This window comes from Glossina fuscipes, unplaced genomic scaffold (genome assembly GCF_014805625.2).
Source record: "Glossina fuscipes isolate IAEA_lab_2018 unplaced genomic scaffold, Yale_Gfus_2 1, whole genome shotgun sequence".
Lineage (NCBI taxonomy): Eukaryota > Metazoa > Arthropoda > Insecta > Diptera > Glossinidae > Glossina > Glossina fuscipes.
This window is the reverse complement of record NW_023998415.1, coordinates 9,994,781-10,019,003: the sequence shown is the minus strand read 5'-3', so window position 1 is coordinate 10,019,003 and position 24,223 is coordinate 9,994,781. Positions and strand designations below refer to the sequence as shown.

General features: G+C 32.9%; 3 protein-coding genes across 3 annotated transcripts in view; 2 read left to right on the top strand and 1 right to left on the bottom strand.

The window, feature by feature from the left end:
- The window catches only part of LOC119645320 (trichohyalin), a 9,145-nt gene extending 7,224 nt beyond the window's left edge, over positions 1 to 1,921 (top strand). Inside the window, exon 6 of the mRNA XM_038045462.1 lies at positions 1 to 1,921. Coding sequence (XP_037901390.1) covers positions 1 to 1,528 — 1,528 coding nt within the window. The 3' untranslated portion in view covers positions 1,529 to 1,921.
- The window catches only part of LOC119645322 (HIV Tat-specific factor 1), a 26,190-nt gene extending 2,002 nt beyond the window's left edge, over positions 1 to 24,188 (bottom strand). Inside the window, exons 1-3 of the mRNA XM_038045463.1 lie at positions 24,100 to 24,188; positions 5,120 to 6,059; positions 4,851 to 5,053 (exon numbers count right to left, since the gene is read on the bottom strand). Of these exons, the coding sequence (XP_037901391.1) occupies positions 4,851 to 5,053; positions 5,120 to 6,044 (1,128 nt within the window). The 5' untranslated portion in view covers positions 6,045 to 6,059; positions 24,100 to 24,188. The remainder of the gene's footprint in view (positions 1 to 4,850; positions 5,054 to 5,119; positions 6,060 to 24,099) is intronic.
- On the top strand, positions 13,524 to 24,223 carry LOC119645324 (X-linked retinitis pigmentosa GTPase regulator). The gene is given in 7 exon segments (XM_038045465.1): positions 13,524 to 13,662; positions 20,138 to 20,353; positions 20,424 to 20,639; positions 21,636 to 21,853; positions 21,855 to 22,806; positions 22,865 to 24,061; positions 24,118 to 24,223. Coding segments are annotated over 7 exon segments (3,033 nt in total). The 3' UTR covers positions 24,213 to 24,223.

The window sequence follows — 24,223 nt, the reverse complement described above, 5'->3', positions numbered from 1 at the left end:
AATCAATCGCCGTGTAAAAGCTGAAGGTAGCAACGAAGTGATGCTGGTACCTGTGCGACCTGGCAATGCAAGACGTCGTCCCCAACTTATCAATCCACCTTCTACAAATGATGTAAACTACCAAATACCATCAACTGTAGCCAGCACACATCCTAACGATATTGTACATCACATTAAGCCCACCAAACAACCAAACCATCGTCCGGCAATAACTTTAACTGCTCTTAATAATGAAATTATGGCGCCTGAACCTAAGCCAACAATAGTACCGGCGCATTTGGAAGATGAAAGGCGGAAGCAAAGACAACGTCTGATATTGGATCGCAAATTGAAACGACAACGTGAGAAAGAGCTCAAGCGTTTGCAACGCAAAAAAGAGCGCCAAGAAAAAATGCGCCGTGAGAAGCAACAAAGATTAAGAGAGCAGCGTAAATTAAGAGACGAGCAAAAACGCAATCTAAAACTACAACAACAGCAGCGACGAGAACAGCAACAAAGAGAATTAAATGAACTAAAGCAAAAAGAGAATGACTTAGCTCAGGAAAGACAACAAAGAGAACAGCAATCCCAGCAGCAACAGCAAATATTAAGTAATCTTAGAAGAGAACATGAAGAAGAGGAAAAGCAACGACAACGTGACGAAGCCGAAGAAGAAAGGCGTAAAGCCTACCTACAAAGATTAAAAGAACAAGAAGAGCAAGAGAAAGTGCAACGTCAAGAAGTGAAACGTCAGGAATTCGAAAAACGTTTAATAGAAGAGCGCAAACAAGAAGAAGAACGTAAAGCTTACGAACAAAAATTACATAAAGAGCACGAACAGCGTTTACAGAAAGAGGTGGATGATAAAGCTCGACAATTGGCCGAAGAACATGAAAGAAAACGTTTACAAGATGAAGAAAATCGTCGACGTTTAGAAATTCAAGAAAATCAACGACAAGAACAAATGAAAAACCAATTGGATGAAGAAGAGGAACGCTTAAGATTAGAACGATTGGAGGAGGAAAGACGTGTGGAAGAGAGAGAATTGACCCGCTTAAGAGAAGAAAATAGAAGACGCGAAGAATTGCAACTTAAAAGAGCGAAAGAAATTGAACATTTAGAGGAGCAACAACGAAAAATAGCCGAAGAAGAAGAACGTATACAAACGGAATTGGAAGAAGCTGAACGTCAACGTCAATTAGAGCATGAAAGTAAATTAAAATTAGCCGAACAAGAGTCCAAAGCCAAAGAGGAGGCCCGTAAACGAGAAGAAGAACGTGAAGAACAAGAACGTGTAATGAAATTGGAAAAGGCAAAACGAATAGCTGATAAGCGGGCAGAACAATTGAAAAATGAGAAACTTAAAAACTACACCGAACGTTTAGCAAAATTATCGGAAGAGGATCAAAAGAAATTTTTAGAAATGCGTAAGCTGCGTAGAGCATTGAAAGAAAAGAAAATGAAAGAAATTTTAAAAAAGAAACAACAACTCTCTACGGACAGCAATATCAATAATGAGGCTTTTATTGCAAACACCAACCATGAGTAAGTGGATGGATAGAAAACGGAAACAAAAACAAAAACAAAAAAAGGCAATATCAAAAATAGAATGAGGAATTTGAGATCGAGAAAGACAAAAATGAAGGAATATAAATTGAAATTTATGAAATAGTAAGAGAGAGAGAGAGAAACGCTATTCTTACGTGTAGAGCAAAAGGACCTTGTATTAGTTAAAGAAAAACGCCATTTAAACTGTTTTCTGAGGAAAATTCGGAAATTTTTTTTTTTTAACTGAATTTAAAGAAAAAAAAAAGAAAAGAATTTAACAAGAATTCTTTAAAATAAAATGCAAAAGAAGAAACAAAAACCAGTGCACATTTAAAGTATTAAAGGATTTACAGAGAGAGCACTAAGAAAATATTTAAATAAATAATAAAAGCGATCATCATAATAAGAATTATGCCAAATACAAAAGAAACAAAGGAAAAAAAAAACCCATCACGATTGTAAATATAAGAAAAAAAATATTATAATAGTAGTTCGCATTCTTTATCACACGAATTGATAATTAATAAATTATACACTCAAGGACAAGAAAGAGAAAATGTTAAGAAAACACATATTCACTAAGCAATGGAAAATTTCCTGTAACACAATTTTTTTTTCCAATACCTAGCAAAGCCATCTAAAAAAAAAAAAAAAAAAAAAAAATAAGAAAGAAAGAAAGTATAATAAATGTTTATATAAAATAAAAATCTAATAAAACGAAAAAATATAAATAAATAAATAAATAGAAATCAGAAAACAATTTTCTATCCGCACTTTTTCTAATGTAAACACCGAATTTTTTTCTTTTTTTAGAATTTTTTCCTAATTATTTTTAAGCGAAAGGAAACACAAACAAATTTAAGAAAAACGGAATTTCTGTAAACGAGCAGACTAAACTTAGCACTAACTACTTATACTTATTGAAATATGTGAACCATTTTTTTAATGACGAAAAAAAAAAAAAAAGGAGAAAACCACAAGCAAAAAAAGAAACACTATTATATAACAAAATATATAAATTATAAGCTTTAATTTTTTTTATATATTTAAGTATATATGTGCTTTAATTTTTTTAATTACCTCAACTTGTAAGTTAAAAAAAACAAAAAAAAGGAATACTGAAAAAATGTACTTTTTCTGTCACGTTTTCCTAATTTTATGTTACGTTCTTGTCATTTTTTTTTTTTTTTTTTTTTTTTTTAAAATAATTAAATCTTTCGTTGGTCCAAAAGCAAAGGCACCCTTTTTAATTAAAAAGCAACACAAATGTATTTAAATAAAAATTAAGAAACGTACTAATTATTAATTAATATGAGTAACATTTCTAAACAAACTTTAAAAAGAGTCGAAATGTCTTTATAAACAATAAATTCAAAAAAAAAAAACTAGAAAAAACCTTGAAAAAAAAGTTCTTTTAATCCTCCACCTTAACCACAAGTTACATGATCCTAAAATAGTTGATTACCTACTTATTATGCTTTTTTCTATAAAGTTTATTAACAAACGTTGAGCAATTCGGAAAGTATAAGCGGCAGGCAGGCTCTTCAAAATTACCCCCAAAGAAAGTGCTCAGCATGGCTCAATTACTGTTTACGAGCTAATAAGTTTTATTGAAAGGAAAATCACTGCGCACAAGCGTGACTTCAGTTAGTTAGTGTGACCGTAGAAGACGGACATTTCATCGCATCGAATTAACTACGTTACTGTATGCAAATAATTGCATGAAAATGATATCAACTGGCTATGCGTTATTTTCATTATTATTGAAGATTGCAACAATGACAGGCGAAAAATGAATAAAATCGATCGAAAATATAAATCTTTAACGTTAAGAACGAACCTAATTTTAAGCATACCTGCAAATGCACCTTAAGCTTAATCTACGAACTAATGTCCCCTATACCAAACTTCAGCATTCCATTTCAATTTTCAGCGCCGTAATTGGCGCATTATTTGGAATGTATATATTGGGCTGGCTAAATATTCATGTCAAGTTTTAAATCAATGTTTGCTACGGATTTTAACTTATAATATTTGCAAATCGTAGACTTGCGGATCGATCAAAACTATTTTTAGTTTCGACTATGGGGTTTCTTCAGTTTTTTTACACATTTGTAGCGTTTCAAAAACACACGACCGAGAGACGTGCAACAGATGGAACAAGCAGCTACCTCGATTCATATTAGTCAAGACAGAGTTTCGGCCGCGAGGAGAACTTAAACTTTTTTTATTCTCAAACTTGCAATTTTCTTGGGAAAAATAAAAACACAATTTTTCGGCAAAAAAGAAGAAAAAAAAACGCATTCACCCGCCTCTAAAACCTCCTTTATGGTGTTTCTAAGGGTAAAAGAACATTTAAATTTAATATATCCTCATATATTGCTAATAATTATACAATTTATTGCGCGCTAGTACACCAATAGTAGTTCCAGTTTTGGAAAATGGCTTTCCGTATGTATTGGAATGCGAAAGGGCCAGTGTCTATGATCACTTGTATAAGAGTTTTTTTTTAATTTCTTATTGTCGCATTTGTTGTAGACGTCGAAATTTATTTGCAAGCGGAAGAAGCTGCGCGAGCAATTCAGTTATCGTTAATTAGAGAAACAGGGACAAACCGATAAATCGGCAAATGGACATAACAAATTCGGTCCAGAACCTCTGCTTACTCTAGAAGCGTAGACACTAAAAATCAAAAAAAAAAATTATTTATTTAAAAATTCCTCTCAATCACTTGAGTGAATACTTTTGGGATTCAGCGAAAAGTACGCGATTACATAATGACAGTTTCTCAGCATTTCAGATTCTTTTCAGCTCTTTATGACGTCAACAGAAATAAAGGAACCTTCTGATGCCCTATTTTTCCGTTTAAAAGTTCGTAGGCGATATCACTGAACATGTTAGAGAAGATCTACAATAAAGATATTGTTAAAATTACATGAATCGTGCTTCGCCATTGTCTAATCAGTCAAAAACTTGAAAGATTAATGTTGGAGAATACCCAACTACGTCCAAAGATTATAGCTTCGAATTTTAACTCTGCCTATAAATTTTTGCTTGCAAAGCACCGTACCTTTTTGGTGTACAGTTCAACTTGAGTAACCTTTTTAACAAAATGTTATGCTATTTGTAGTCTTTCTATATACAAGCTCTGAAGGCAATTATTGCAAAAATTACATTTGGCTTATGCCTATATACCTATTATTTCTTGACTAGGATATGTATATATTATATATGCATGTATGTATGCATATATGTATATATGTATATGTAATTATATATATATATATATATATATATATGAACGAAAATACTGGCTGACTTACCTTTATATAATCGCATAAGCCATCGCCCTTAATTTGTCCATCGGCCTCGGTGTACAATTTTAATTTGTACTTTTGAGATTGAGGATCACGCATTATTAGACCACATTTACCCATTAGTTCGGCGAATTCATCCAAAGTAATATCTAACGGCAAATTCGAAACATATACTTTGGTATTATGAGCCGGATCAATATCAAACCACTCTGTAAAATCGTAATTAACGCTTTTAAACTTTTTATCAATTTTTCATATATTGTTCGTTAAATTACTTGGGGCCTCTTGCTGCTGTCTGCGCTTAGAGCATTGCTTATTCATTTCGCTCGATTCCCCGCTGGATTTAACTTCTTCCGTTTCTCTTGGCTCTTCGCTTTTTGTAATGGCAACATTTTGGGAATTTCGGGTTTCTTCTTCACTTTGATCATTTTCCTTAAGGTCATTAAAACCGTAATTCATTTGATATCGGGCCATAAAATCATCATCAATTTTCGGAAACCAAGCATTTTTTTCAGTATCCCAGAAAAATATGCTACCATCTTTATCAATGTAAATCCGTTGACCATCTTCATCGACGTCGTAGCGAGCTTCGTTAGCCGCACCTGATGATTTCTCTGATAATTGTTTCGGTATCCAAGCTTGTTTCTCTGCGTTCCATTTATAATGTTCAGTTTCGGTTTGTTGTTCCCGCTGACTAACTTGTTTGGGTAACCATTTTTGAGTTTCACTACACCAACGATAATGTTCGTTTTCGTATATGGTCTTGTTATCACCATCTAATTTTTCATTACATAGTGTCCAAGTGTTTTTAACAGAACTCCATGTATAGCGACATTTAGTGTTCGGATCTGTATAAATGGCACAGCCATCTGCATCATAACTTATATACTCTTCGTATTCATGCTTCGTATTTGGAACTTTAGTTTCTGAATCGGATTTAGGTTTATCAGGAAAATTCGTTTCCATTCGTTCGTCTACTGTTACATTTTCACTTTTACTCTCTTCATCATTACTCTTCGCATTTACAATCTCTTGTGTCTCGTTTACTGGGTTTTCTTCATTTAATTGATCTTCCGTTTGATTTTTCGTTTCGCTGAAAGTATCCAATACTTGCGTTACCTTTTCCGTGGTGTCGGCAGACTCAAGTTGTTCTTCTTCATTTTCCGCTACAACAGAACATTTTACACTTTCTGTGGCCATTTTAAATTACGAAAACTAGAAAGTAAAACATTAAGCAAAATTTTAAATCGTAAAATTTCAATTAAGACGAAGAGATTATATCATCTATCATAAAATGAAAGTTGGTTAAATAAATATTCAATTCAAATCTATCACAGAGAGGTAAGGTAAAAAAAAAAACTATAAAGAAACTATTACTGAAATACACTGAGGAAATAAGTAGAACGACAATCGAAGTTCACTTCACAAACTGCATTCGAAGAAGAGTTAGTGAAGTTAGTAACCACCTATTTTTACTGTAACGATTTGCATATTTTTTTATATTAATAATATACAAATTGTATGAAACAATTTTTCGAATTAAAATTCGGGGCATGACTTATGTCTCTGAATGAATTCTATGAATATTCATATATGACAAATTCCATTCCAAGGGTCCAGAAAAGAAAATCTCCGTAAACCCAGTGGGACAAAATGAAAATGTGAATAACAAGTAACAAAATTATATTTGGTCGTGACCGAATTTTTTACACCCATCACCGTTATCCTAAAGAAAAAGAATACAACAAAATTTTCCTATTCTATAAGATTGGGTGGGCGCGATTGTTTTTTTCTATTTTTAGAATCAAAGTGGAAATATATGTAGGGTTTGTGTTGCACTTTATGAGTAACAAGTAAAAAGCACGGAAAACACAGGTGCTCGTAGTTTTTCTTATATAATCAGCAAATTAAGTGCTCGTACATTTTCGTTTACAACCAGCATAAGCAACGACAAATTAATGTTTTTGACGACGAAAAGCTGTCACAACACTTTTGAAGCCACCGCTGAACTTTACCAATATTGAAGTATTGCAGTAAAGCAATGTTTAATCACTTCGTAAACACAAAAAGAATATCACTTTGTTTGTCGTTTAAGGAAAGAATATCACTTTGTAGAAACTAATGTGGAAAACGTTTTTGTGAAAAACGATATCTACACATGTGCTGGTCTCGGCCGCGAGTGAATTACCGACCAATGTCTGAAATAATGGAAAATATTTTCAATTTACTTTCATGCTCCTTGACATACATAAGCTTATCTAATTTAATCGAAAATCGTTCAGAATAAAATATTTCCTTCTCTTGCTATTAATATTACTTATCATTATTATGATAACACACAAGCGCGTAGCATGTATCAGATTAATTTCAAACGTAAAATGTGGCTAAACAATGTTAGATTTATGTCTGAGCTCGATTAATGCGTTAATTTTATCAAAATCACTAAAGACTTCCCGATTGGAGTAAGGAGGACCTTATTGCAAATCAAAAATCTATGGATTCATCAAGAATTTTCAAAGGCGTTCGTCTTCTCGGAATTAAGAAAAACAAAATGCATCGGAAAGTGATTTTTTATTCCATATTCAAAATATAATGCAACTATGTATGTGTTAAGGATCTTGATAGTTACTTTTTCGCTACAAATTTTAGTGTCATACTCAGCAACTGCAAACATCACCTGTTAAATATTCATTAGCGAATTTTGCACAGACTCAATATGTAAAGGTGTTACATAGGAGTAGAACAAAAAATTGCAAATGAAAAGGTCACAGAACTTGTAAAGCGCACTGTGCATATATACATATATATATATATATATATACTATAATGTTTAGATACTTTAAGTTGGTTTTTTATACAGGTTGTTGAAAATGTTTTTTTTTTCCGTTAATAGTTTTTGAAGTTTTGATAAATAAAAAAGTTGAATGGTTTTCGCATTCTACTCACTAAGTTCTTTTATTTGATACTCATATCGCATATATCTTCTTTGTGTGGGTATGAGGCCGCTTTTTTTCCATTTTTGCACGCAGAGAATAAAATGCTTCGTAAAGTGAATGTGGAAAATTTCATCCTTTTGAATTTTACAATTTCTGAGTAACGAGCAAAAACCTACAAAATTTTTCTTAAGAAAAACAGAGTTGCATTCAGTTTATACTTACTCCGCTCTGACCAATTCGGCTCATTTTCAATGCCAACCTGCGAGCAAAAATTTTCAATATGTTTACCAAATTTGAAGTCGATATCGTCATTTTTGCGACGAGGAGTATGTTCGCAAGAAACATCACACAGACGGGCAGACATGGCTTACTCAATTCAAAATTTCACGCTGATCAAGACTATATACACTTTATAGCGTCTCTGAATCTTAGTTTTGGATATTACATACATCGTGAAAAAAAAAGCGAAATGAGTATACCGCAATCCTTCAGTGGTGGGTATAAAGATTATATTTTTCCTTTAGCAAAAATAATAATTATATTTGATCCCTACACGCACCTTTAAATACAACGCATTTTTATTTAATTATGTTTAAGGAACTTACTCTTACCGAGCTTCATTAAGTTAAAATGTTTGCTTTTTGAAATGCTTACAAAGAAATTTTATTTGCGAAGTAGTTTAAATGCTATCATCAAACGACACTATCTAGTCATGTTAAAGAATGTCAAGCAATTCGGTGTAAAAAAACTTTGTTACTGGGTTAGTAGCGTGGTCGTTGCGGTTATGGTAAAAGGAAAAGCAACAAAAATAGGTTCAACTGTTCACATTTTTGTAAAGTGTTAACCTTTTTTAAATTAAAAATATTCTTTTGTCCTCTCCTATAGTTTTTTATGTTCATACAAAGGTTGCAAGTATCCGTAGGCTAGCAATGTTTGCGTTGGTAGTGGTCATGTTTTTGTTTTAATGGCTAGAATAACAAACCAGTACTACATGCCATTAAATAACAATAAATAGGACATTGCCCTATGCATACCAATTTGAAAAATAACAAAATCGAATAAAAATTTTTTATTATTCGGCTTTAGGCGAATCCTTACTTATCCACTATATCTTCATAGTTAAAATATAGTATGTCATATATCGCTTTCAGAAAAATTCAAATCGCACCTTCGATAGAAAATCGTTGCTAAACATTAATGCATGCAACAGAAATTCCATAAAGAATGTGCCGTGAATAGCAAAAACCGACCATTTTCTTTAGGAAAGGCCTTTAGCCTTTACTTTAGAGCTTTAAGTGCTGTGTCATCAAAGTTTGTTTAAGAAAATCCTCGCGTCATGTTCGAAAATCAGAAAATCTAAATATTGTTTCTACACACTATTAAATTCCCACCATAATATTATTCATATAACGATCTTTCAAAATGACGATTCACATGGGACGGAGTCCAAAAACTGGTCCGTTCGTCCTTGGACCAAAACACTTGACGTCCATCAAAATATATCAAAAATTCGGAATTGTACGTTGAGAACAGGAAAACAAGACGGATAGACAGACAGGCGGACAAAGACTCTTAAATAAAATCAGACAATGATTTCGCATCGGTCAGTATCATATAAGGGTGTCTTATCTCAAGTCCTTCTGGGTGTCGCATACATTCGCATAAACTTAATATACCCTCCTACTACAAGTCGTGTAACGTATAAAAATCATGAAAATTCAGTTTTGAAAATTATATTGAGACAGTGTGTAATAAACTTTAATTTTATGGCTTCCTTTTAGTCGACTTAAGAATTGCAACATCAGTTATGTGAATGAACGAATGTTGAGAATATATATGCGTAAGGGTGTTGGATATCGAATAAAAAAGTTAACGCACACCCTTTTTTTTGCACATGATATAAGAAGGATGTAACATAGAAAATTGAAAGAAAAAAAAACACATGAGAAATTTCAATTCAGTCGAGATCTTTTGTACCCGTAACCGTTTATCCCAAAAAAAAACCAAAAAGAAGTAAAAGAACAAAATTTTCATGCGCTAAAACATGGAGCGGGCACAGTTGATTTCTTCTATTTTCAAAATAAAAGTTTTTGTTGTAAAGGCATGTAAGCGTTGTAGGCGTATCATTTGAAAAATTTAAGTCAATTAGGTGCAAATTTTTTAGGCGAACGTTATCTTTATTTTCGCTAACGAGAGAATGGCTACCGCAAATACTACAAAGTTACGCAAACAGACAGATGGACAGACAAACAGGCGGACATGTTTCGACACATTCAAGGGTTGTAGCTGGCCAAGAATTTGAAGCTTGTTTCTGTGTGTTATGGAGGCATTGGAAAAATAATTAAATGTTGTTAACCTATCATATTGGGTAGGCATGGTCAATTTTTTTACGTTCTTATACACTGATGCTACAGCATTGCCCATAGAATGTGCTTTCAAATTTTTGTACATTCATTTGCCATAGTTTATGAATGATGAGCAAAAAACCAATTTTTCAGAGATGGTCTCCGTTTACATGATGCTATGGCCTCGTCCTTCAACCGATTTGCCCCATCGTCAATACCAAGCTGCATGCAAGAACTTTCAAAGTTTCTGCCAAATTTGAAATCGATAGCTTCATTTTTGCGGCCAATAGACATTACATCGACGGACAGACAGTCATATGGACAGACGCGCATGCCTAAATCGATTTAGAATTTATGCTGATAAAGCATATATATATATATATATACTTTGTGGAGTCTCTGCAGTTTTTTTTTTTTGGCCGTTTTGACAAAATGAATGTACCCCTAATCCTACCGCGATGGATATAAAAACCAGAATTGAGTGAAACAATGTACAGGATACAGTTTTTTTAAAGCAGAACTTTTCACTTAAATCCTCAACTATAAACATCCGTGATAACCTACAACCTAATCATAGCCACATAAAACTGAAATATTAAGCGCAAATGCATTCTTCAACTAGGTTGAATCGAAACCATTAAAAGTTGACGGCCCATAGTAGAAGATAACGGAAAATATATATAAAAAAAAAATCTTTGTTTAACGCTACACACACACGCAATCTGCAAAAATATGAAGAAAACATATTTATACCCATCACTGAAAGGTGGAGTTGCATTCATTTTGTCAAAACGTTTGCAACGCAAAGGCTTGCAAAAAAAAAAAGGCTTCAGCGACCCAATAAAATAAGTATATATTTGTGATCAACATCGCATTCTGAATTGATTTAAGTATGTCCGTCAGACCATTTATGTAATCTCTGTCGCAAAAGTTCTCCTAACTGCAAAAATAACTCTATCGGCCTCGCCTTTGGTAGAAACATTTGAAGCTCTTCCAATGCAGGATGGTATTAAGAATAAGCCAAACTGGTCAACGGGCACGGCCATTGTATAATAAAGACTTTTTTGCCCATGAAAAATAAACTACAACAGATACAGTATAAAATTTATGCTTATATTCCGATCCTACAATATCTGTACAAAAATGGAAAAAGCCGGACATGTCCATCTAATATTATTATAGAATATCGAGATTTTGTTTTTTCGCTTTTGCTAAATTTCCTTTTTTCGAAGTAAGCTTAATAAATATAAAAGATTCGGCAATAACCAAGTAAAAATTTCTTACGTTATTATACCACATCAACGAAGAATAGGGAGTACTTTCAGTTTGTCAAAACTTCCGCTACAACCGGAATGAAGCTTTACAGATCTCACACAGTGCTTGGTCAGCATCAAATGCCGAATCGATATAAGCGTATTCGTCTATCCGTCTGTCTGTGTGTAAGAGTACAGCAAGCATTCTCCCGTTCGCGAATATAAATATACCGCCGTTGCTCGTACACTACAACCGACACACTATAAAAATATTTTCTATATAGACATTCTCAGTCACGCCCACTCAATATTATAAAGCAAGAAAATTAAGTTTTTTTATTTGTTTTTTTTTTATCGTCTTTAAAATAAAGCTGGCGGATATACAAAACTTTGTCGATCACAATCGAATTTAATTTTCGTACTCTATTGTTTTTAAAGTTATTTATGGTGCGTTTTATAGAACTTCGTGATACTAGTGCTCTCTCAAATATTAAACTGTTTAATATAAGACTTTCACGACAAATTAGTAACACATGTTACAGTCGTTCAGATTTCCCCCAAAACAAAAAAAAAAAATGGTATTCGGATGGCTGCGACCAAACATTCGATACCTTTCATCTTACAGCAAAACTCGAAGCAAATGAAAATTCGATACCTGGGCGGTCTGAGCCATTCTTTTCCATTTTTGTAGAGCTACTGTAGAACCTTCAACAATTCCCAAAAATTGGTTTGTTGTTGTAATTTGTGAGTAATGAGTGAAAATACCAAATTTTTTTTAGTTTTTCTTTATGTTGTACTGTAGGAGTTACCTCTGACAAATTATACCCAATTATGAATTGGTCTGAACTGAAGTGAGAACGTTTATCGGAGATGAAAATGAGTCCAATAGTCCCATTTATAATTAAAGTAAGTAAAAAATTTGTATTTGTTCCGTAACCCTCACATTCAATTGCTAATAAGAAAATGCAAAGTCAATTGTGGACGCGGCAAGAGAAATTTAGCATATAATGTTTAAATGGTCCGGCGATATATAAAGAATTAATGCAAGCGTTATTTGATTGCAGGCACAAGTGTATGCCATACAATGTTCCTAACGGATGTTTTTTGGTATTTCGCCGCACGGTAAAAAACCAACTGAACATTAATATATTTACCTTAATATATCCATATATTTGGTATACCTTAAGACGCGCACTTTTCTTACTTCTTTTGTTCAAAAGATTTTCTTACTGCTTTCCATTTTTACACAGCACTTATAGTTGCCATTAATAAACATTTAACCTTAGAATTTAACTAAAACTGAAAAGACTTTTAATATGGAATTTTTTTTTTTTTTTTTTTTTTTTTTTTTTAGGGGGGAAGGAGGGATAAAAGTTAACCTATAAACTGCAAAGGTCAAAATCCTTCATCAAGTGAAGTAAAAGAAAAACAAAAAAAATGTCATCATAAACCAAAAGGGAACACGAACCAGAAAGCGTTGAACAATTTTTATAATTAATGACCAACTTTAACTAAGCACTGAAACGGGACATGGAAAAATATGAAAAAGAAAGCAAGTTAATTGCACGGACAACAAATGTTCTATTTTCTCTACCTTTCCTTCTCTATTTGCAGTTTTCTCTTTCCCTTTTTCCCCGTTTTAGTTTACCATTGTTTGTTAGAACGGTCAAGTAAACACTAAACTAAACGTTAGCATAGTTCTAAGCTAGGAAGCAGGACATAAACTAATTTAACTAACCAACCGACTGACCAGTTGAAAAAGCGACGTTGTATTGACCATACACGCGACAGTATTAAGATAAGAAAGCAAAGGAAAGCATAAAGAAAACAATATAAAGACATATGTGAATTAACTGTTAATTTATTTTTCTTTAAAAAAAACAAAAAAAAACGCCTGAAAATAGGCCAGTATATCTACCTAGTAAATAAATAAATAATTTTTTTTTTAAGAAATCAATAACAAATCGGAAAATAATAATCTTCTGATTATTTGCGTACTATTCTATAAAACAACAATTGAAGACATTAATAATTTAATGAGTAATTAAAAGTGTATTACGTAAAAGTTTCTAAAGATTTTTGCAAAAAATCTTTAAAAAAAAACAAAAATATTGTAAAAAAAAAAAAGGAAAAAAGGTAACAAATATGGATGTACCCAATACCGGAGCGATATTTACACTGGGAAAATCCCATTTAGCTGAAAACACCCAAAGCTATTTTTACATTAAAAATGATCCCATTAAAAGGCTAATAGCAGGACCACACCAAAGTGCAGTAATTTGCGGTAATAATAATTACACTACTAAATAAGGTTTCGATACGTTATTGTGTATTTAGTCAAAATCTTTAAGGAATTTGACCTGCATTTTGTAAACTTTATTATATAAATAAAGCATATTTCACAACAACGCGATTATTTACTCTCATTAAAAAGTAAAGTAGCGATGTCACCTCAAACCCACCTCAAAAACATTTGTCTTCAAGAACAATTGCTTATGTTTATAAGAAAAAGGGAAAAAGGAAAAAATCGGATTAAGAAGAAAGCAAGAAAGTGATATTTGCCTTAGAGTGCCTTTAACCTAATTTATGAAAATATTTTAATAATTAAGGTATGGAGAAATGCATTCGTTTGAACTTTGTGGGCTAAACTCGACATATATATAAATATATATATATATAAAGTTTAAGTTCACTACCTCACCTAGTGCCGCCGTAAATTATAAGCCGTAGGGACATATAAATGAGCATAGCTTAGTCTACTCTGCAGATTACCCTACTCAAGGCTATTTACACTTTTTTAAATCTGTGAGATATGTTTTTGGTATTACAATTGGAAATTTCCATGGAAGGCATAAAAATAGAATTGTTTACGGATTTAATAATCACTACCACTAGCATTAAAGATTAGCCTATTGAACAGAGATAATGCAGTCTTTCGGGCATCTTGTCTGAACGCTCATATACTCATGACTGAGGCGCGTAGTTCAAAAACCACTGACACTCTTGCGGTCCTAAGTTGTTTACGCATAGCTACCACCTCTATGCTATTTGTCCTACAAAGAAAAAATAAAAGAAATTTACGCCAAATGGGGACTGAACTTTCTCATACTGGTCCCGCTCTCTTCAACCGCACTGTTCACCGTCGGAACAATCTACGTACAGTACAGTAGTGCAGAGGGATAGGGGACCAAATAAAAAAAAAATTTTGATGATATAAATATTTTCAAATATCAAAACATAGTTTATTCTTAACTGTATTTTGTCTTCTGATATATGGAATATATTTTGCTATTTGAACATATATTAATTATATTCTTGACTGTCCCACATTACTAATTCCAATATTTTTAATCTGGCCAAAATATAAGTCAAGCTAAGTGCTTTAAAAAAATGTGTATACATTCGCTTACAACACGACTGATGTTTATGATGCATATATAATTGGGATTTTGGTAAGCCATACGATCGAAATGGCCAAACGAAAAATCTATTTGCAACTTATCGCAAGAATTTTCAATAATTTTTGAATCTATTAGATATTTGCGGTAATTTTAATCAGCGACTTTTTCAGGTAAAAATGATAAAGAAATGGGAAATACCAGCGTATATAAAGGTTGAATTTCACACTCTCCACATAAAATAACAGTTTTCGATTTAATGTTTCTTTCTTTAATGATTCTTCGTCAAATTCATTACTTTCGGGTATACCAATTGTCGGTTTTAGATTCGGTCGGTCGGTCGGTCCATCGGTTTAAAATTGACGACACGAATTGGCTGAAAATTAAATTTATTCGTTACTCGTTGCAAGTGTTGTCCAAAGTACACTGTTGTAGGTCGAAAGAGAAGTTCTGCGACATCCAGCGTACTGACCAGATATGGCGCCCCCTGATTACCAATTGTTCAGATGGGTGCAGCATGACTTCGCTGGCACAAGGGTCCGCAAAGTTGAAGAAGTGCGAAATGATGGATCGCTGCCAAACCAATATTATAAAATGTTGTAGAAAATGATGGAAAATATTTTATTTAATATATATTGTACCGATTTTTGACACTAAAACTTTTTCAAGTGAAAAACTGATTACAATTTTTGCAAACACCTAATATAATATTATTGTTTAGCCTACTAGGTGCCAGTGTTTAATTAATAAATGAAACATTTCTCCACCATTCTTATCTCCAGCTTCGCATTCATGTCTTGCACGTTTTCAGGCAAATTTTATAATTATGAATACGTAGCCTTTAAAAGTTCCCAAAATCATTGCCGTTACGAAAAGAATGACAAATTTAATAGAATTTCTCATATATATATATATATATATATATATAAACAAAATGGAATTAATGTAAAAACATTTGAGGTAATTTCGGTCAAATATTCAATTGCGCGCTTTTTAATATTGTAGGCAAACATGCCCTTAAGATTGTTGTAAAATTTTCGTGTTTTTTTTTTTTTTTTTTTTTTTTATGGTTCCTAGTTACACAGCTACATGTAAATTATAAGACTTTTTCGCATGTTACTAGTAATTACTGACTGACGATTATTAAGAGATTACAGAAACTTTCACTTACAATTAATCATAACATGTCGCGAATAATGATTATTTGTTGGTGCCACATACTCAAAATTATCACGAATTTTAAAGAGAAGTGTAACCGTCATTACAACTAAAGTAGATTGCTAGGCATTGGACTACTTGAATACGATGACATAGGTTACATCTTATAGCAGATCGTTAAGATTTATGTTACTTTTTCTCTTAACCCAAAATGTTTGAAGGCATTTTTTATGTTCTTTGCTATGAAGTGTTAAAAAATTTTATTTACATAAAATTTTCCTTTCCATTGTATGATTCGAAAAACTTTTAAAATTAAAATGAAAGATGTATACAAAATGCATTGGAAAGACTTTTAGTATCCCGTACTATTGCATATAATACATATTTGATATTGGAGATATCTTCGATCATATCTTAACTCTTACGATCAATACTTTTTAAATTAATTTAGTATAATTTTCGAAAAAAGTTACACAGCAACACTATGACTATAATTACATAATTTGAAATCGTTACAAAGCAACTCTTTGCTTGGCGGACTATTATAACTGTATAATTTGAACGAAACGTAATTAATTCGCTACAATTTGTAAATTGCATATATCAACAAACCAGTTCACGGGGACGAATATCAATAAATTAAATATTTGTAGTCTAAAGTTATTTTGCTTTTACGTCAGGTACGATAACCGATGTGTTTGTCTCTTTCGTTCATGATCATTGCAAGAGGGAAAATCGCGTGTAATACCAGATTTTAGACTTTTTGAACAAATAGGTTATGGAAATAAAATAGTTATTCAATATACTTATAAAGAAAGACAAAAATTATATTTTGACCTTGAAATTTGACTCTCTAGCGAATATAGCTTTCAAAGGATTTCGTTATCTGCATTGTTGTTGCTTTGCATACTTACATACAAAAGTGATTCTAGTGAACTCTGAATATTAATATATTTTCCTATTAGCAGCCTTACATACTTTTACGGAAATCCTAAATTTGTTGATTTGAGTTTGCATGAAAACTAATCGATTTGCTCACAAATCAAGGGCAAGCCAAATAAACATTCATGACGCTTTACCAGTCTCATACAGATGACAACTGGCGAAAAACTGGCGAATTAGCAGAACATTTACGGAAAGAGGATTAGCACAAAAATGTCAGGATGAAATTAGGTTCTTGTAACTTGGTTGTATATAAGCCGAATATTTGCGAAAAGCAAAGTCGGTCGAGTCAGGACAAAACCAGAACAAGGATTCAAACTTTGTAGATATAAGTTCTTGTAAATAATACAACAACAACTCAAAATTTGAAATCATTTGCAGAGCACTTGCAAATATTGTAATTTTTTGTAGCCACTAATGATGGGCAGTGGTATATTTATTTTGTGAAATTGTTTACGACATCCACACAGGGAGCTTCAGACATCCCACATCATGTATTTATTCTTGGCCAGCATTAAAAGCTGTATCAATTTAAGTACATCCGTCTGTGCGCATGTGCAATATCTGTTGTAAATATGTTCCAGGCCGCCAAAAATTAATTTTCAAACTTGGCAGAAACGTGGGAAGTTCTTGTACGCACGTTGGTATTGAAAATGGACCAAACCGGTCGAAAGACAGATAGACTTACGTTATGAAGTAAACTGAGAACACCCCAGTTTTCAGAAGTAAAAATAAATTTTTGCTTTTTTTTTTTTTTTTGATTATTACTCACAGACTACAACACACAAAACTATAAAAATTTACGCATACATTAGATCACTCACACAAAGTTAACAATCAATATGCCCTATCCCGACAGCTTCATCTTATCTCACGAGAAAGTCGCAAACTATTTCTGTCAAAAAAACAAGTAAAAATGTTATAATCGGGCAAGGTCAACCGTTGGATACCCTATATCGGTTCGCCTAGTACGGTTATTCACTCATTTTCTCAATAATTCACTAAAAATTATATACTACATTTATGTAAATGCACAATTTTTATGAGAGATATCTTATATTGGAGCATACTCAAAACGTCGGCTCACGTGGTTCAAATTTAACTTAATTTACTTGTTAAAAATTTTATAATTTTGCAATGACTTCCCTCATAAGAACTCACAAATTAGTCGTTGTCGCTAAAGACCGTTTTGCTTTCATTAGAAGCACTATATATGGCGTGGTCTGAAAAATAGATCTAAGTGATTCAAATTCCCTATGATTAATTCACTATTCATATTCATATTCATCGTAAAATATTAAAAATTAAACCCTCTTGGCATATAAAGGCTTATTTTTCACTAAAATCCTTATATGGGCGAGAAACCAATCATGTAGACCTTTGACTCCAAATTCGTTTAGGCTAATTTTCATGTTAAATTATTATGAACGAATTTTCATCAAGAAGTATTAAAAATTAGGCCTTTTTACCATATAAAGATTCAATTTCCGTAGCACCGGTTATAGGGCAGGGGGTCCAAAACATTGCCCTATCCGAACCTAAGTTTTCAAACCGATTTAGAATGTCGAGTTATTATTGCTTAGGTGATTCTTATCGTGCAGTTCTGAAAATTACACTATTTTTTCAATTTATCGAAATAAGGCGTTATATGGAGAGCGGTCGAAAAAATGGTCGTCCGATTGCAGCCTATAAGTTGAACACAAGAAGACATGGACAGACAAATCGACTTGCATAAATCGATCCAGGATGTGATACTGAAACGATCGGTATAATGAAAGGTGGGTCCGCCTTAAATTCTTTCGCACACATGCTTATACCACAAGTAGCGTAGGATATATTGAAAAGTGTAAAGGAGAGTTCAACTGATTGTATCACCTTTGCAGAGGACTATGAATCAGATATGAGAATTTGGAAAAAAGCCAAAATACTCTTTTTTTCTTAATTGGCGAGTTTTTGATCAACCTATTATCAAAGTAATATTTTGCAATGAAGTATGAAGATTTTATTAATTCTTTCGAAGTAAACTACGATCGTAGAGCAGAATTTATGCCATAGTACAGCGAAAAGAGCATTTCCTAAATTTGTTTTCCAAAATCACTATAAGTGCGTTCCCTGCAATTTTTTCTACAACGAAGTAATATTTCGGGCTTTGAAAAAAGTAAACTTTATCTGGAACAAAATTCGTTCGATGTAAGCTCAAATGATGACATTAGTCGATTTCTTGGCGGTAAATATATCGTTTTTTTTTAAAGAACCTTAAGTGTCCGTAGGACAAGTATAACGAGTTTTACGCTAGGCAAAAGGGTTGTCCTCAGGTATCTTCTTAATCATGATTTCGTCGATGTGTTTCTTCTTGGAATATATGAAAACAATTAGAAAAAAAGATGGATGCCCTCACCATACTAAGCAGAGAAATGAACAATCGAACAATTTAAAAGAAGACGTTTTTTATGAAATTATTCCGTGATAGAAGGGAAAGTCATCAAATAATAAAACTCGACAAAGTTAGTAACCATATATTTAAAGAAGCTAATCTTTGATCATTTAAAAATTTTTAAATTAAGATCAAAATATCCTACGTGTTTCTCCGAATAGATTTATTTTAAAGATAGATTAGATAGATTATAATAGATTTATTATAAAGATATTTTTTGTTGGACTTGTGAATTTTTTTTTTTTTTGATTACAGTCTTAGCAAAGCGCCAAATTTCCAAAAAAAAATTTCTTCCAAATAACGATTTTTTTTTTCTATAAATTCTGAAAGGTTCAAAGCATCTATTATACTAATAAAAAAAATGTTTTTTTTTCTGAAAAATTTGCAGTGGTTTTCCCTTCAATCAGTATCTGTATCAGCAGTGCATTTCTAATTTTGATGCAAATATTTTCAGCGACATTCCATTTTAAACTCCATTGGGAGCACAAAAGTTCAGATAAATTAAAAAATAAACACACATAAACGCAACTCATGTAAACAGCCCTTGTGCATGTAATGATTGCCTTATGTTTGTCCCAAATTTGCATTAATATTCATTATAATTTCCATACCAAATAAGAATGGTTGAGAATGGTCTGTCATTCAAGTAAAAAGGTTAGGGCATGTGTAGTAAGCTCTATTTCCATAATCAAATCTATTTGTAAAATTGAAATGTATGAAAACAAAATGCACAAAATAGTACAAAAAAAAGAAGACAAAGAAGAAGAAGAGAACGAATGGTAAGAAGGAAAAACAAAAATTCTGTTTTCCACTTTTACTCATTTTAGAATCTGGACGTTTATTTGTTTGGGGAGAGAATCACTATGGTCAGCTTGGCATTGGTAGTCACAGTGCGGCTAATGTTAATCGAAACAGCAGTCATATCACTAATAATAATAGCGGCGATGTCATTATCAAGCCCACTTGTGTCAAATCTCTAAAATTATTGGGCCTAAAAATAGCTGATTTAGCTTTTGGAACGGATTGGTCCGCTATATTAACCTGTAAGTTCAAGCTAAGTACTTTTTAACAAAATCTCGCAATTAATAATACGATGAGACTTTTTCTTTGTAGATTCTAATGAAATTTTCTTTACGGGTCGTAACATATTTACTAAGCCAAGTGCAGTTTCATCGAACTCTTCTAGTCTAAAAGGTTTACGTATTATTTCGCAAAGATCTCCATTAACTGTTGCTTCGGTAAAGTTCGATGACTGTTTGTCTAACAATGAAGAAACTGAAAACTTTATAAACATTTTAGCAGGAAATGAACATTTCATGGTATTGACATGTAAGTACACTCCATACTTAATTTTCTGCTTTCATTGTGCATAAAACCTTTCTTTATTTTTTATTTTTTTTTTATTTTTTTTTTTTAAAGAGCAAACATGACAATTGCATATAGACAATACAACAGGTTTAAAAATGAAAATTAAAAAAAGACAATAATAATTATTGATTATTTAAGGCACGGCATGAAAAGGTTAACCTACCGCTTTCAATTGAAAAAACAAACGCTACTTTAGAGGGGAAGACTAGGAAGTGATTGGACAAAGGTATACATGACGTGTAAAAAAATGCATAAATCGCGTGTGAAATATATTTGTTTTAAAAATATTTTTTAAAGGCCTTTAAAAGGAAATATTTCGATATAAATTACTACATATTATCTTTAAAAGATGAATTATTCTATATCTACTAAGACGCTTATGTTAGAATTACAAAATAATTGTTATGCACATTTATACACGTTGGACACCACATATAGTATAGTACACATAGCCAAATATTCTTAATCAGCGGAACATCCGACTCGACTCCCGGTCTGGAAAAACGAGTCCGCCCTCTCTCTTTAAATCCAAAAATCAAACGAATCGATGCATAGCAAAGTAACAAAAGAAGTACAATTTTACCTTTTCTTGAAATATATTCGAAAAATGTATTAAAAATTTTTTTTATTATAATATGACGTACGACTGCTGTGTCAAACGATAGAACAGGAGAAACGATAGTATTTCGCAATGCAATATCGCACATAAATGAATGGGGTCTTATATTTAGCCCAAGATAAATACCGGCTTTTTTTTTTTTTTTTTGATTATTTGCAAAATATTTTATTAGCATTCTAAGCCCCTTGCACTTAATTGTACGTGCAATCTATTCTTCACTGAAGTTCTGCACATCCTATAGAAGTCGGAATGATCAAAAGAGCCAATCATTGCGATAATTGGATATATTCTCAATGGGCTTAACACTTTAATACATTATAGATTAATTCTATTTTTAGCGTACGGACGATTAATAGGCTGGGGTTCAAATAAATCCTATCAATTGGGTCTTTCAAATCGCGAATCGATATTAAAGCCCCAGGAAATTATCTTAGAATCGCCAGTACAAAAATTTACCTGTGGCCCGGAATCGACAATGGTGTTAACACAAAATGGAAATCTATATTTAACGGGCCATCTAAACGATTTTGTGTTTCCACAATTTACAGAATTGCAAAAAAAACCTCTCATCCAATGAGCAAATAATATATATGCATATATCTAAGTGCAGCGATGTATTTATTGTCACAAATGCCGGTAGTATTTACCGTAGCTTCGAATCGGTTCGAGCTAAAAGCTTAATATTTCAACGATTCTACGATTACGACAGTGAGGAAAATGGACCGATTTGGAAGATACTCAAGGGGACATCATTTTATGCAGTGCTAACAAAAGCCAATAAATTCTATACAACATTTTCAGAAAGTGGCCATCATTTGAAGACATTTAGGGAAATATCAAAATTTAAAAATTTACGTTTGGTGGATATGACTTTAGGAGATCGGCATATATTGGTGCATGGTATACCAAGATCGTCGACTATGTTCGCTACAATAAGTTCAGATTATCAACAAAAATATATGGCACAAAATTTCGCAGCACCAATAACTGCAACAAATTTAATGACTGCTAATAGCGTAGCAAATGAGATCACCAATAATAGGGAGGAAAGCATTAATGAAATTAGCAAGCAAGCGGATAAAAGGAAAGCAATTTCAAAACCAAGTACGCCAGCAAATAACCACATATTAACAGATATCAAGGAAAATAATAATAACAACTTCAACTACGAGGATATAGAGAACATTTATTCAGCTAAAAATGGTAATTATCAAGAGGAATACTCGCATGCACATAGCAAATATTCTCCAACCGGTTCTGTAGAATCGTGTAAAAGTGTCTGTTCAACGAAAACTTTAAAGAAAATAACGTCCGCAGAAAGACTTTTGCGTCCTCGAACTCCTTATCCTGATAGTAACGCTAGCGATTCACCTCAAAGTATAATTCGGAAAACACCTTTGCGAACTTTATCATACGAAGCAGCGATGAATGAAGACTGTCTGGAACATACTTCACCAGCTTTAGTCGAAAGCTTGGAAAATATAAAAGAAGCAACAGCTACAAATGCGGGTGAGATTCGTTAATTGTTCAATGCGATCAATTCATAACATTATCAGTTTATTTTTAGTGCAATCGTCGGCGCCTAATGTTAATATATCCATGGCCACACCACCCACCGAAGATGATGACAAACTTACTGTTGAAATTAGTGAGAGCACAGATCCTTTAGATCATGCCATGGTAGTAAATGAAATACGCTTCATTAATAACGGCATCGATGTAACGTCCAAGGTGAAAAAGCAAGTTTACTTAGTAGAATTTGAAAACAAACCCACTAATGATGAAAGCAAAGATGATACTGAGAATTTTGAGATCCGAAAACAAGCAGAAATCTTGATTAATGATTTGGAAAACAAAATCGAACAAAGATTTGAAGAAGGCAAAGAATTGAAGAAAGAAATTGGGACCGTAACTAAAGAAACGGCGGAACACGTTGACCTTGAAGCTGTCGAAGATAAGGTTAAAACGGATCTAAAAGCGGAGGAAGCTAAATTATCTTTGGAGGCAATGGCTAATAGAGCAGCGTCCGAAGTTCGAAGCGGAATTGATAAGGTAACCGAAACCTCTAAGAAAAAAGCTGAAGAAGCTCTCCAATCTGTGGAGGATATGGGTAATAGCGCAGCAAAAGTTACTGAAGAAGGTTTCCAGGCCTTAGAACAAGTCGGCCGCAATGCGGTCAAAGCAACCAGCGAGGCAAAAGATGCCATGGGTTCTGCGTTAAAGAAGGCAGCCGATGGCACACGTCAAGCGGTTGGAAGTGTTACCTCTAAAATATCCACCGAAGTGCAAGATGCCAAGAACACTTTAAGCTCTTTGCTATTAGGGAAGAGAAATAAGGTGGATATCGAAAGACCCCAAAAAGATTTTCAATTTGAAGAGGAAGAGAAAGTGAAAACTGAATTGCAAGTTGCAGTAACGGAAAATCAAAACAAATCAAATAACAGCCAGTTAACAACGAACTCAATAAATGGCCATGAGGATGATGAACGTACAACAGCTTCTGCAAATTCTACCCATCCTTCAGCAAACAATCCATTCGAAACCAACCCTTTTGATAATGAAGTTGAAGATGCGTCAGTTAAAGATAAAACAACGTTACGAGAGGAAGTAAATACTATTAGCCCGACAGCAGAAGCGCACTCGGAGCAAATAATTGATCAGGAAAACAAGCAAAAAAGTAAACTTTCTCAATTTTTCCACGATATAAAAGAGCGATCCAGAAATATTTCTTGTCGCAATGAGAAATCAACGCGCATAGAGGACGGTTAGGAGATGAATATTTATTCACTTGTTTATACTCACTTTTATGTACTATTGCAGATCAACCGCCACGTTATACGGAAGAAGATGAGTTAGCTTTGCAACCAATCAATGGGCAGAGAGCTGGTAGTTCCAAAGTTTGCACAATTTTATAATTTCAAGAAAT